Raw genomic sequence first — 15,449 nt, forward strand, 5'->3', positions numbered from 1 at the left:
ATTGCTGCGACAACAGTCTGCTAGCCTTTTCCCCATGCTCGTACACCACGCCCCTCGCCTTCCTAAGCTGTTCCACGGCCCTACTCGTGGATAGTGCCCCCAGTTCCGCCTGTAGTCTCTGCCTCTCCCCGAGTAAAACCTCCCCCGAGGACTCCGCGTGCTCTTCATCTACCCGACCCATTTCCCTGACCAATCTATCCATCTCTGCTCTGTCTGCCGTGGCTCTGTGGGCCCCAATTGAAATCATAGATATCATAGAATTTACAGTGCAGAAGGAGGCCATTCGGCTCATCGAGTCTGCACCGGCTCTTGGAAAGAGCACCCTACCCAAGGTCAACACCTCCACCCTATCCCCATAACCCAACCAAACACTAAGGGCAATTTTGGACACTAAGGGCAATTTATCATGGCCAATCCACCTAACCTGCACATCTTTGGACTGTGGGAGGAAACCGGTGCACCCGGAGGAAACCCACGCACACACGGGGAGGATGTGCAGACTCGACACAGACAGTGACCCAAGCCGGAATCGAACCTGGGACCCTGGAGCTGTGAAGAAATTGTGCTATCCACAAGGCTACCGTGCTGCCCTAATCAGCTGTATAGAACCTTAGTTAGGCCACACTTGGAGTATAGTGTTCAATTCTGGTTGCCACACTACCAGAAGGATGTGGAGGCTTCAGAGAGGTTGTAGAAGAGATTTACCAGGATGTTGCCTGGTATGGAGGGCATTAGCTATGAGGAGATGTTGAATAAACTCGGTTTGTTCTCACTGGAACGACGGAGGTTGAGGGGTGACCTGATAGAGTTCTACAAAATTATGAGGGGCATAGACAGAGTGGATAGTCAGTGGCTTTTTCCCAGGGTAGAGGGGTCAATTACTAGGGAGCATAGGTTTAAGGTGTGAGGGGCAAGGTTTAGAGGAGATGTACGAGGCAAGTTTTTTTTTAAACACATAGGGTAGTGGGTGCCTGGAACTCGCTGCCGGAGGAGGTAGTGGAAGCAGGGACGATAGTGATGTTTAAAGGGCATCTTGACAAATACATGAATAGGATGGGAATTGAGGGATACGGACTCCGCAAGTGAAGATTTTAGTTTAGTTGGGCAGCATGGTTGGCACATGCTTGGAGGGCTGAAGGGCCTGTTCCTGTGCTGTGCTTTTCTTTGTTCTATTCTTGCCAGTAGGATCCTCAGATTCTGCCGATGGCAAAAACCCACCGCGGATTTTGGGGGAAGATTCAATGGGAAATCTTGCTGATAGCGGCGGGACCAGAAGATCCCGCCGCCGGCCAATGGCAGGCTGCCTCCCGCCACGGAGAAACATGCCACTGCGGTCGCAGAAAATCCACGTCACCCTCCTTCTTCCTAATTTCCTTAAAAAATGGTATTCAATGTAGTAAACTATTAAGTTTTATTTTGCTCACCCCGCTCCAGTAATACCTTAAATTCATAATTTATTTCCTCATCATCCTTATCAGCTTGAAATAGGGTCAATGCACTATATTTAATACATCTCACAACATTTCATTACAGGGTCAAGTATTCAATCAATGTGGTTATTGGTATGCAGGTGTTTCCCAGTATCTCAACTTTAATACTAAAAACTGGGAAGTTGTCTCCTATTTACTCCCTTTCGAAAGATTTTCATTATTATTCAATTGATTTATGGGCAATCCGAATTGCACAGAACGTGCATCTACTTGTCCTACAACAATTTTCTGATTTTATCAAAAGCTTCACGAGTTGTCCTGATAGTTTATGATAATTCCAGTTGTTCAGTTCTTCACTTGTCATGGTTTTCCACCCAAACTCAATTCTGCCTTCACTTGAAATTGTATTAACATGCAACACTGTTACTGTAATTATTATAAAGCGAATAGAAAATAAATGATGGCTTCACTGACAAATAAGAAAAAACACAATGAATTGAAGAAAAAAAAGAAAAATCTATGAAGAAAACAATTGTTAGAATAAAGACAACGAAAATGTAGCAATTTCTCTTCTTTGCTGCATAGAAATAAGTGGTACATAATGCATAGCAGAATAAAGATTACTGTTGACTGAAATATAAATCAGGTCAGGTTTGATTCAGCATAAAGCCTGAGAATTGCAAAAAGACTGAACAGAACATGGGAAGAAAGAATGATTTGAAACAAGAGAGATTAAAAGTGAGATCATGAAGAAAAATCTCAATACTTGATGCATTTAGTTTATAAGTAGTCAAATCAATCAACCAAAAACAAGTTGTATGGACTAACTTGTAGCACACCCTGTGTATGACAGTATGCATACATACTTTTGGACAGTCTGCACCACAGACTTTGTCATATTAAGAATGTTAGGATACTACCACATAAATGACAAATGTAAAACAAAGTAGCTACTCGATCTACCAAAGACATTCGAAAAAGTTCACCATTAGGTCAATAGATGTAGGCAAACTCTGACGAAATACCAAGCTATACTTGAGCAGCAAAACCCCTGGTGTGTTCTCAATCAGCTAATCTCAGGGCTGGGCAGGGGCACTAAAACTGGCAACAGGGTCTGAAAGAAAACAAACGTTGAAAGGACATCCGTTCATGATTTTTATATTTTGACAATTGCTGGAAAATGAATATGTAGCTGTTAAGAAAGAATCGATTGGTCTTTGCAATGATGACTCTCAGTTAAACAAATTCTAATCACTCAGTCTAAACTCAGACATTATGAATGGCTACTTGATTAAGGCATCGGTGGTTGGTGTCCATGGAACTGTAATCCAAAACAAATTATTGCCTTCAGGACAGGGGAAAAAGAAAATTAAGTAAAGAAAAAAGAATGTCAGACACCAAGCCTATTTGTTTTTCAGGAGTTATCTTCTGAAGCTGCTTAAATTATAAAATATTCAGGAGCAGTACCTAGAGTGAAGAATAGGAGGGGAGGGAAATCGACTAAATTTAATTAATTCATATCTTTTAAAGAACAACTGTAGTTAATTCTCTCATGGATTCACTATCCATTGACATGGCAGATCATTCGGTTGTAGTGGTAACCACTTTGCATGTTTTAATTCATCACAATTGCTTATTTCTCTGTTCTACAGGACAAGACACCCTTTACACTGTTCTGCTGCTGAGTTTATATCCACATTTCTTTTCTCAAGAAAAACATAATAGAAACCATAAACAGAAAAATCTAGAAAAAAAACCCAAAGTGCAGTTGGATTTGATGTTTTCATTAAAACGTCCCAGAACAACCGAAAAATGTAGACATGTCAATAGGACAAAGGACAAAATTGCCTCTGGATACACAATAAACTCAACAAAGTACATACCACATGTACTTTGTCATGTGTTTTCCAAAAAAAACAAAATACTTATGGGAGAGTAGGAATTGGCATGATTTTCACCTCTATCTTGTCACCATATGATCATGTGGTAATATTGTAAAGACCAATTTTATTTTATTCTGTAATAAAACTATGCAAAATATAATTCTAAGTAGAGGGAAAATAAATAAACTTACAAACTTACTGGTGATATTTTGCAGCATAACAAAGGATACTGCATCAGGTTATGAAATGAGGCTGCAAGTTAAGTGATGTCTTGTACATTTTCTATTTAATGTTTTAGTTACACTGATACTTCATATAATGTCTGAAGGGCGGCATGTAGCGCTGTGGTTAGCACTGGGACTGCGGCGCTGAGGACCCAGGTTCGAATCCCGGCCCCGGGTCACTAAACGTGTGGAGTTTGCACATTCTCCCCATGTCTGCGTGGGTTTCACCCCCACAACCAAAGATGTGCAGGTTAGGTAGATTGGCCACGCTAAATTGCCCCTTAATTGGCATTTCAGCTGTTGGAAATTGTGCCTATATGAGCTTGTAATAACTTCCCAGCGAAAGTATTCCTAATAATGTAAACAATATAACAGTATCTAGTTACAAATCGGCAATTGTATTTTTGATATGCAGGAATAATATAAAGATAATTTTGGAATTTATTCAAAAAGATGACAACTGCTAGAAAGCAAAATTTAATTGGGTTAAAGTATTTTTCCAAAATATTAAGCAGTTAGAAATGGACATAGTTTTCATGATGTTATTAATAACATTAATTTAGTTAACAAATTCGGCTACGTTCACTAAACTAACTCAAACATAAAATGTGTTTTTAAACTAATATGTTATAATGACAAATTTTATATCAGTCTCTTTTAAAAAAAAAAACATGTAAAATTCTCAGGTATGGTTACCATACTCGTATTTGATAAAACTGTATGACATCCCTACTTGTGCACTTTAATCATTTTCAGTGATCATGAATCAGAATCATAATAGTACAGGAGGTAATTTTGCTCGGGTCCATGTCGCCTCTCTAAGAGTAATAAAATCAGTCCCATTCCTCTGCCCTATCCCCTTAGCTCTGCATGTTTATTTCTCTCAATATCCATCAAGTTCCTTTCAAAATCATTAATCGTTTTTGCCTCCACCAACCCTGTATTCCAATGAATTCAAGATCATTATCAGTCACGCATAAAAAAATTCATCCTTACACCCAACCTGCAGTTCTTGCCCAAACCCAAAATTTGTTTTTGTATTTCTATCATATCAGCTTTTCTGATGCGACTTATCTTGAAAGAGATCCATCATACCAGCACGAAGAGTCTTTTGAAACATTTGGAAATACAGCTCAGTTGCCTTTATTTTTAAAGTTTGCAGTTTTATAATAGATGGAGGTAAAGTATTGTCTTAAATTTTAAGACTGTGCTCAACAATAGCAGGATATTCTTCAACCTCTCCGAAAACCCATCATTAGATAAAACTGTTTATTTTACAAAAGAACTGTGATTAACCTTTATTGTTGTTAATCTATTTTTGAATATTTATTTCTAAATCTGCTTGGAGGAATTTGAATGCGTGGAAGCTAAATAAATAGATGTGTGGTTATCAGCTTGGAGGGCTTAAGCCATCAGGTAATTTTAAAATTAACATTTCCTGTACATCATCAAGTTCAGTAATTCCTCCAAGTCAGTCCTCATTAAAGCCATCAATACTCATTACTTTAAGGAAAATAATTTTAAAAAATGTACAAAAGGAAAAAGCAATTCTTTACAATGAAATTTGTAAAAAATAAATAAATAAATAAAAAACCGTGATGAATTGCCTGGTTTAAACATTGTTCTGGTTACAAATCTCACCAATTATTTTAGCCCTTCTAAAATCTTTCTTTCTGCATAATACAGCACACTTACTGCTGACATTAGTTCTAAGTAGTACTACATAGTACTAATATATATATATATATATATATATATATAGAGAGAGAGAGAGAGAGAGAGAGAGAGAGATACACATGCATCGATGCAATTGCTTCTGGTTCATGCAAGAGGGAAACAAAAGAGTATAGCAATGTTATTTGTCCAAATTAGCCTGGATTGTTAAATGTATTTCAGTGTAGAAAGATTAGTATGGTTGCAGGTCTGGTTAGTAACTCTTTAGTCAAGAAAATATTTCAAAATAAAGGACTTGCGAAATCCCTTTTAGTGTGAACAGGGCATCAGAAAAGTTTGCTTTAAACTGTTAAGTGTTTAGTGCTCTGGTAGGAAATAACCTGAATGTAAGCTCTCTCACTGAATCTTACCTTTTGATTTATAGAACTGACATTTTAATGATCTAAAAGGGGAAAATAAAACAATGAACATAATCACTTTGATACATGGTAGATATGTACAGGATAGGATGGTTGAGTTTGGCACTTTCATAAATATCAAAGATCGTTGATATCAATAGCAGAAACCCAAGGCTAGAAAACAAACCTATGAATACAAATAGTGATGCAATTTTATTTGTTCCATTTTTCGTCAACATTTCTTTTTTAAAAAAAAAGTTTGTTGCATTTTTAGGAAATGCAATCAACTAAACCTTGATTTTATTTTTTTTTAGAAAGACGGGAGGTAAATCTTCCACATTCAATTTAAAATAAAATACGAACCAACAAAGCCCTTTTCCAGAATGAGAAACTACAGGTTAAATAATGAAATTAGAATTCCATAGAAATGACAGTTTCTCTTGCCTATTTTGGTGAACTCTGAAACCAGCTGTATATGGGTAGATTTATATTCACTTCACAATTGGTTTACAAAATTATAAAGTATTGTAGGTATTGTTTAGTCCATCCAGGCATTATAGATAGGAACACCATAATTAAAGAAAGGAAAAGAGTACAGCAGATAAGTTGTCACTTTAACTATTTGCAATTAAGCTAAATATATATTTTTTAATAATCAAATGCTATAAATCCAAAATATAGAAAAGTGCATCTAATATTTAGGGAATTCATTTATCACAAAGTCAAACTCAAGATAAAATATTTGCTGTTACCGGAATCAGATGGTAAGTTGTGACAGGGGGCTGGACAGAAGACTTGGGCAGCAAAATCCTCAAAAGTGGTTGGTTCCTGGTGGTGTTGTACAATTGTTTCCAGATATCGAGCTCTCTCCTCATAGCTGACATTCGAGTTAAGTATAAATAAATGAACTACATTAATCGACATATTAAAGTTCAAAGTAGACAATTATAAACTTTAGTCATAACTATAAACTGTTACCATCCTTGGAAATGTTTGGAGAAGTCCTGGCTTGACACATATAATGGAACTTTTGAAATTGAATGGAATAGGAGAAAAATTAAAATAACGGTAAGCCTCTCTCCATTCTAAACCAGGATAAAGTCCGGCAGGTTTGTTTCAAATCACTAGCTTTCGGAGCACTGCTCCTTCCTCAGATGATACTTCATTCACCTGAGGAAGGAGCAGTGCTCCAAAAGCTAGTGATTTGAAACAAATCTGTTGGACTTTAACCTGGTGTTGTAAGACTTCTTACTGTGCTCACCCCAGTCCAGCGCTGGCATCCCCACATCCATTCTAAACAACAGCATGAAGCAATGTTGGTTAAATACAGGGAAAGTTTCCTACTCTACCCAAAAGTGAGGCTATACCCTTTTAGGAAAGATATGAAAGATGAAAGATTTCAAGAGAGTACAGAAAAGACTCATGAGAATATTTCTAGGGTTAAGGAACTTCAGTTACGTAGATATATGGAGGATTTGCTGTTTTCCCTTGAAGAGAAAAGTGATGTGTCCGATTGCCCTCCTACTTCATAGAATATAAACTCACTGGTAACTGAGGGGGGCAAAGCCTTCCCCCTGACTTGGAGGAGCATCATAGTATATAAACCCTGACCTGGGTGCAGGTCAGGCATGGTGTCCTTTCAGGGCGAGCAGTTGTAGTACTTGTGGTTATTGTGTATAGTATAAATATCCAGCCTATCATGTGTTTGGCTACTACACTGGAGACAAGGATAAAGTGGAGCTGCCGCAGCCATCGGGCTCGTCACCACAGACATGCTTCATCTAGGCTTGGAGAGGCCTCTGTCTGAGCAAACAATGGCGCTTATCGGTAAGCTGGAGCCGTTTGACACTATTTGGGCCCAATATGTCGCCCGAGTGCAACTTGTTTTTCGTACCAACATGGTCTATGTTCGTAATTTCAGCGGAGGAGCTGCATGGATCCCTGGCATGGCCCTCTGGGCGACGGTTCCTATCTCTTACTCAGTCCATATACAAGGGTGTGAAGCCAGCCGCCACCTGGAACACATCCTGCGCCGCACGCAGGAACCACTGGAATAGGTCCCGGGTGTCCTGACTGGTCAGCGTGCGATTATCCTCGCCATCTAGGTTCCCACAACCCACTCCCCCCGAGGCACCACTGAGATCAGCGCACCGCTCGCCATCACCACCACCTGTCTGGCACCAGGGGGCCAAGGTGCCCGATGCATCCACCATATCCGACGATGACTCCGACATGGACATCAGCCAGCCCGTCGACAGCATCCAGGCGCCTTTGGCACCAGGCTCTTTAATGGCCGCGATGCTCCCACTCGGTGCTACACGGAAACAATGGTCGCCAGTATGCTACATAATAATAATAAATCTTTATCGTCACAAGTAGGCTTACATTAACACTGCAAGGAAATTACTGTGAATAGCCATGCCTCCCAGGCTGGCCTTACTGCTTCCGGACCACCGTCCGCTCCCCAAGTGAATGAGGGAACCTCCATCTGTGGCAATGGACGTTTCCCCAGACTTTGGGGGTGGGGGTGGTGGCCTTTAGAGGAAGAGAGTTTCAAGGACTCTCAATCCTTCTTTCTCCTCACTTCAGTTGTAGGTAGGCAACACTTTTAAATATTAGTCGCCAGTACTAGATTCTCCTGCAAGAGCAAATATCCTCTCCACATTGACCTTGTCAAGACTCCTCTGGATCTTATGTTTCAATCAAGTCGCCTCTTAATCTTCTAAACTCCAGCAGATACAAGCCTAACCCAGCCCAACCTTTCCTTTTAAGTCAACCAGCCGAATCCAGGTATTAGTTTAGTAAACCTTCTATGAACTATTTCCAATGCACGTCTATCCTTTTTGAAGTACACCAACACTGTACACAGTGCTAATTTTGATATAGATATACAGAGGGTCAGTCCCCTTGAACACAGCAGGCAGCCAGTGCTGTTGACTCTTCCTTAGATACAATTGAGTATAATTAACAAATCAACATCCAGCTCCTGGTTCATCTTTAACCTTTAAGTACTGGATGCTTAACATTCAATAAATAGAACATATTAGACTTTAACAGATTCCCCTCTTTTCTTTTAAGGTAACTTTATAAGTAAAATAATCTTCATATATTAAAAAAAACATATTATCTTATTATACAGTCTTTGACACAATCCAAATCCCCCTTTTTCTTAAATAAGATGCAAAAACATTAAGGTTATAACTTGAAAATGTTCATGTTGTCACAATCCATTATAATTATTATTATTACCAGGCAACCCTCTTCGAGGATATTCAAGTTTCTTTCAGGACAAGCAGTTCTCTGGAAAGCAATCAGATAGCTGGTGATTTGCATCAACCCATTTAACTTTGGAAATGTCCTTCTTTCTAATACTCTTTGTTAAGCACTCTATGGACACACAGAAGCTCCTTTAAAATACTGTAAATATACAGCCATTTCTGTCACCTCTAGTAGTGCAATTGTCTCCACAGCCAAGGTACTTTTAGCTACTCTTTTTACCTTCTTTGATTCCCAAGCTAAATGAGCAACATGTATTGTTTCTTCCCACTAAAAATATAATAAATCCTGTTGTACTTGAATAACTTTTGGGCAGGTTAGCGTGTGAGCCATCATTAAAAATAACAAATTTTGTCCCTTCTGGGCCACCTAGATCTGGAATCTGATCGTACATTCGTCTGAGCTTAATTTATTCAATGTCCTATTTGCTTATAGCACTTCTGCAACAGTAGCACATTCGAGCATGCTGTTGAATTCTAATACATCACAGTCTAGTTTGTGGGCATAACCAGTTTAATTGTCCAATTAAGCTTCTCAGCAGATCTGCTTCTTCCTTAGTTGCAGTGGCTTCCACTCGTAAGGACCTAGTCTGATCTATCGGGATGCTATTAACAATCTCTAGGTAAGACTGTTGAGTCAAGGTTATTCCCAACTTACTCTGCCTAATAAACAACTCAATGCACTTAAAAAGCTCCTGAAGCCAATTTTGAATTCGTTCATAATTTTATTTATAAAGAATGCCATAAGATCCCCCCACCCCGCCACACAGAAAATCATCTATGTGCAAGAAAATGCATGCTGTATTTTAGCTGAAGAAATCCAACTTTTAATAGGATGGACTGAACTGAAAAATACCAAATCCTGATGGCATCATTAAGGCCATTCACAGTCAGTCAACCTCCAGAATTTCCCATCTATTTCCACCTTCTTTTGGACGCTTTAAAAATATTTCTCTTTGAAATTGTTCCACTTGCAAAAATGCTGCTTTAAATCAACTGATTTACATTCCCAGGAGTATTTCACTAGAAGTGATAGGAAAATCGTCAAACTTTTGCCTGTTGAGTTTGCACTGATCTTCTGGCCACCCTGTTTTTCCTCGAATCCCCAAGTCACCAATCTAGCCTTAGCTTCAGATATAAGGGGCCTCACGGTAGCATGGTGGATAGCATCAATGCTTCACAGCTCCAGGGTCCCAGGTTCGATTCCCGGCTGGGTCACTGTCTGTGTGGAGTCTGCACGTCCTCCCCGTGTGTGCGTGGGTTTCCTCCGGGTGCTCCGGTTTCCTCCCACAGTCCAAAGATGTGCGGGTTAGGTGGATTGGCCATGCTAAATTGCCCATAGTGTAAGGTTAATGGGGGGATTGTTGGGTTATGGGTATATGGGTTACGTGGGTTTAAGTAGGGTGATCATTGTTCGGCACAACATCGAGGGCCGAAGGGCCTGTTCTGTGCTGTACTGTTCTATATCCCATCGGGAAGTACTTTCTCTGTACATATCCATCTGTGGGACAATGCTGGTTGCCCTTTGTTTGACACCTCCGTGTAAACAGCAAACTCTCATCAACTGTCAAGTTCTTTTTGTTTTGACTCCTTTATTAATTTGACATCTAATTTATTAGTGGCCGGAGGGTCTGCTGGAGGTCTCCTACTTTTTTTGCCACTCCTCACCTGTTCTGTGATCATCCCCTACTAGATGTTCCTTTCTGGACTGCTGCTAGGCATCCTTTCAGACGTTCTGCATCTCTTGCTTCACCTGTGAAGACCATCAGAACCACTGCCTGAAATTGTACGACATTTCTTGGCTTTCCACATTTTCACTTCCCTCTGCCAATCCATTGATCTGATATTCTGTCCCTTGCCTTGTATATTCAGTCGTTTTTTGTATTCCCTCGTGGCCTTTCCTGCCCGTATGGTGGCTTCTGAGTACTCACTAGCCTTTTCCAGTATATATGTCATCCTAGCTCCAATTTTTAGTAGCTGAACACTAACAAATTGGCCCGCACAGATAGTCATTATCACTGGCTTTATTCTCAGTTGGTCCGGGATCTAACCCAATCTGTGGATTGTATAGATCTGACATATGTATGCGTGAGGTGCATGGTGCTTCTTCAGTGGCCCCATCCTGTTCGGAATCTATAAAATAAGTATAGTCAGTACCAATTAATCTTGAAGAATGTACTCGACAGTTGGCTTCTTGTGTTGTACAATCACTGTTTTTCCATCATCGATGACTTTGTCAGGGTCCTTCCAGTCTTTCCCATGTTCTCTTTTGTAATAAATTGTTTCTCCTTGTCGAAATTGTATTCCCGGTGGCCTTATACGGTGCACTAAGGTTCGCGAAATTTTCTCTGTAACCTCAGCTTTAAAGAACGTTTTCCTGTACCCATCCCACCATCTGCAAAGAGTTACAACATAACTAGGATCAGGAGTAGGTAATTCAGCTCAAGCCTGATCCGCCATTCAATACAATCCTGGCGAATCTTGTGTCTGCCTCAACTCACTTTCCTACCTGATCTCCATAATCCTTCAAACCATTACTGATTACAAATCTGTCAATCTCTTCCTTACAATTGCATCTCTTGCAATTGCATTACAAATGTGCTAACCACTATGCTACGTGGGACAGCACGGTAGAATAGTGGTTAGCAGAATTGCTTTAGAGCTCCAGGTTCCCAGGTTCGATTCTCGGCTTGGGTCACTTGTCTGTGCGGAATCTACACGTTCTCCCCGTGTGTGTGTGTGGGTTTCCACCGGGTGCTCCGGTTTCCTCCCACAGTCCAAAGATGTGCAGGTTAGGTGGATTGGCCATGCTAATTTGCCCCACAGTGTCCAAAATTGCCCTTCGTGTTGGGTGGGGTTACTGGGTTGTGGGGATAGGGGGGAGGTGTGGGCTTGGGTAGGGTGCTCTTTCCAGGAGCTGGTGCAAACTCGATGGGCTAAATGGCCACCTTCTGCACTGTAGATTCTATGATTTACTTAATGTTTTAACATTCACTGCACTCTGGGGTAGTGAATTCCACAGGTTCACGATCCTTTGAGAAGTAATTTCTCCTCATCTGTTTTAAATCTGTTCTCCCTTACCCTAAAACTGTGACCTCTTGATCTAGTTTGCCCCACAAAAGGAAACATCCTCCCTACATGTACTTTGTCAATTCCAATCATCTTCTTCTCTACCTCAATTAGATCTCTTCTCATTCTTCTAAACTCAAGAGAAAATAGGCCTAAACTAGTCAATCTCTCTTCATAAGACAAACCCCCCTCGTCTCTGGGATCAATCTAGTGAACCTCCTCTGAACTGCCTCAAATGCAACTACATCTCTCAAGTGAGGGAACTAAATCTATACATAGTGCTCGAGGTGCGGTCTCACCAATGCCTTGTACAGCTGCAATAAAACTTCCCTACTTTTACCTTCTATTCCTTAAGCAATAAATGCCAAAATTCTATTTGCCTTCCTTATTACCTGCTGTACTTGCAGACTAGTTTTAAGCGATTCATGCACCAGCACACCCAGATCCCTCTGCCCCGAAGCACTAAGTTTCTCTCCATTTAGATAATAAGTTGCCTTTCTATTTTTCCAACTAAAATGGATAACCTCACATTTATCCATGTTAAACTGCCACCCTGGCACTTCCACCCTGGCAGTGCATCTGCAGGCTTTGCAGTGCCACCCGGGCACCTTGGCATTGCCAAAGTTCCCATGTTCTAGGTGGAGGGCCAGGGGGCAACCCTGCTCTGTCCCTGACCAGCCAGGGGCCTCCGATGGCCCAGGACACTGCCTGGGTGACATTCCGGCTGGTCCACGTTTATGAGGACCAGTACTGAACAGCATCCGGCCAAGGACTCCTTGGGGAGACCGTGAGATGTCGGGAGGCCAGTAGAGTACGTCTAAGTAAGCGGGATCCTGATTACGCTGCCTCGCGAGGTCGGGGTAGATCTTGCAAAGCGTACTGGCTGTAGGAATCCCGCGAGGCTTCTCCTGGCATCTCCGCCCCATTCTGGGATGATGCAGCAGTAGATTGAGCCCTTATTTCTTTATTGCAGCTTGCTATTGCGCCTATTTTAGTGTTATCTGAAAATTTGGCTATGGTACTTTCTTCCCAGCATCCAAGTCATTAATATAAATTGTAATTAGTTGGCGCCTGAGGATCGGACTCTATGGCAACCCAATAGTTGCATCGTGCCAACCAGAAAAAGATTAATTTATCCCGACTCTCTGCTTTCTGTTAGCCAATCCTCTATCCAAGCTAATAGATTACGCCAAACTCCATGTGATCTTACCTTTTGTGTGGCACGGTATCTAATGCTTTCGGAAGTCCAGATATACTACAGCTACAAAGACCTCCATTTTCTACTTTGCTTGTTCCATCTTCAAGGAACTTTGGCAAATTCGTCAAACATGATTTACCCTTCTTAAAACCATGCTGATTCTGATGGATTGCGTTTTGACTTTCAAAATGTCCCGTTAATTTCTTAATAATGGATTCCAATAATTTCTCAACGACAAGATATTAAACTAACTGGTTTATTCGTTTCTTACTTTCTGCCTCCCTCCCTTTTTGAATAAGAGTGTTACATTGGCATTTTTCCAATCTATTGGAACCTTTCCAGCATCTATGGATTTTTGGATTATTATAACATTTGTTCTAATTTCATCCCTTTCTTACCTCTGTATTACCTGTTACTATTGGGATGACACTAGTGTCCTCCACTGTGAAAACTGAGGCAAAATACTGATGTGGTATCTCCCCAATTTCTGTATCACAACTATTAACTCCTCTGTCTCAGCGTCCAAGGGCCCAACATTCACATTAGCTACTCTTTTATATACTTATGTTGCACGAGTGATTTTCCGTAATTTACCGTTGCTCTTTTTATTATTCTTTTAGTAACCGTTTGTTTATCTTTAAGTTTCCCAATCTTCCAGCCTGTCACTGGCCTTTGCAAGATGGTATGCCTTAGTTTTTGTTTTTTATGCTTGCATTAACTTCCCTGCTTAGCCTTGGTCCGAGGCAACAGAAGATCTCCTATGTGACTGCTTGGAGTCAGTGGATGGGTCCATATTCAAGAACTCAGCGGCCAGCCTAGACGAGTATGCCACCACTTTTACAGACTTCATCAGTAAGTGTGTCGATGATTGCGTGTTGAAGAAGGTAGCATGTGCGTTCCCCAACCAAAATCATGGTTTAACTGGGAGATCCACTCCCGACTGAAGCCCAGGTCTGAAGCATTTAAGACAGATGATCCTGACCTGTACAAGAAATCTAGGTACAACCTCCGCAAAGTAATCAAAGGTGTAGAGATGGAGATGGTTGACAGCTTCAAATTCCTAGGTGTGCACATCACCAATCTGTCTTGGTCCACCCACGTTGACGCTATAACCAAGAAAACACAACAGCACCTATACTTCCTCAAGAAACGAAGGAAATTTGGCATGTCCACGTTGACTCTTACCAATTTTTACAGATGCACCATAGAAAGCATCCTATCTGGCTGCATTACAGCTTGGTATGGTAACTGCTCAGCCCAAGACCGTAAGAAACTACAGAAAGTCGTGAACACAGCCCAGACCATCATGCAAACCCACCTCCCATACACTGACTCTTTGTAAACCTCCCGCTGCCTTGGGAAAGCGGGCAGCATAATCAAAGACCCCTCCCACCTGGGTTATTCTCTCTTCCAACCTCTTCCATCGGCAGAAGATAATAAAGTCTGAGAACATGCACTAACAGATTCAAAAACAGCTTCTTCCAAGCTGTTACCAGACTCATAAATGACCCTCTTACGGACTGAACTGATTTCTCTATGCATCTTCTCTACTGTTGTAGCACTATACTCCGTACACTTTCAAACATTCCAAACTTTATTTTCTTCTTACAGAGCACCTCCTTCGTCCGATTAAACCCGGACCGCCGCTTAGCCACCTCCGCACTCCAATCCTGGTAGATCCGTACTACCCCATTCTCCCAATTGCTGCTCTTCACCCTCTTGGCCCAGTGCAGCACACACTCCCGATCACTGAACCGGTGGAACCTCACCAGCACCGCACGCGGGGGTTCATTCTCCTTAGGCCTCCTGGCCAGTAGTCTGTGGGCTCCCTCCAGCTCCAGGGGCAGATGGAAAGATCCTGCCCCCACAAGCGAGTTCAGCATCGTGGCCACGTAGTTTGTCAGATCCGACCCCTCCAGCCCCTCCGCGAGGCCCAAGATCCTCAGATTCTTCCGCCTCATGCGGTGATCAAGCTCCTCGAAGCGGTCTTGCCACTTCTTATGGAGTGCCTCATGCTCCTCCACCTTACTCACGAGGACCACGGCCTCCTCACGTTCAGCGGCCTGCGCCTGGATGGCAGCACCCTGGGTTGTCTGAATCTCTGAAAGCTTTTTATTCGTTTCCTGCAGAGAGCTCAGCACCTCAGCCTTAAAATCTGCAAAACAGCGCAGGAGAGCAGCTTGCTGCTCCTGCGCCCACAGCCTCCACTCCCCTGGTGCTCCGCCGGCCGCCATCTTGGAATCCTTCCCCTGTTTATTCTGGGGAGCTGCTGCCGTTTTTTCCCCCTTTCCACTCCGT

General features: G+C 41.7%; 1 protein-coding gene across 1 annotated transcript in view; it reads right to left on the minus strand.

Annotated features, from left to right (window-relative positions):
• ralgapa1 (Ral GTPase activating protein catalytic subunit alpha 1) overlaps nucleotides 1-15,449 on the minus strand; it is a 338,673-nt gene that overhangs the window by 24,923 nt on the left and 298,301 nt on the right. Inside the window, 1 exon segment of the mRNA XM_038790243.1 lies at nucleotides 6,362-6,486. Coding sequence (XP_038646171.1) covers nucleotides 6,362-6,486 — 125 coding nt within the window.

Source organism: Scyliorhinus canicula, chromosome 2 (genome assembly GCF_902713615.1).
Source record: "Scyliorhinus canicula chromosome 2, sScyCan1.1, whole genome shotgun sequence".
NCBI lineage: Eukaryota > Metazoa > Chordata > Chondrichthyes > Carcharhiniformes > Scyliorhinidae > Scyliorhinus > Scyliorhinus canicula.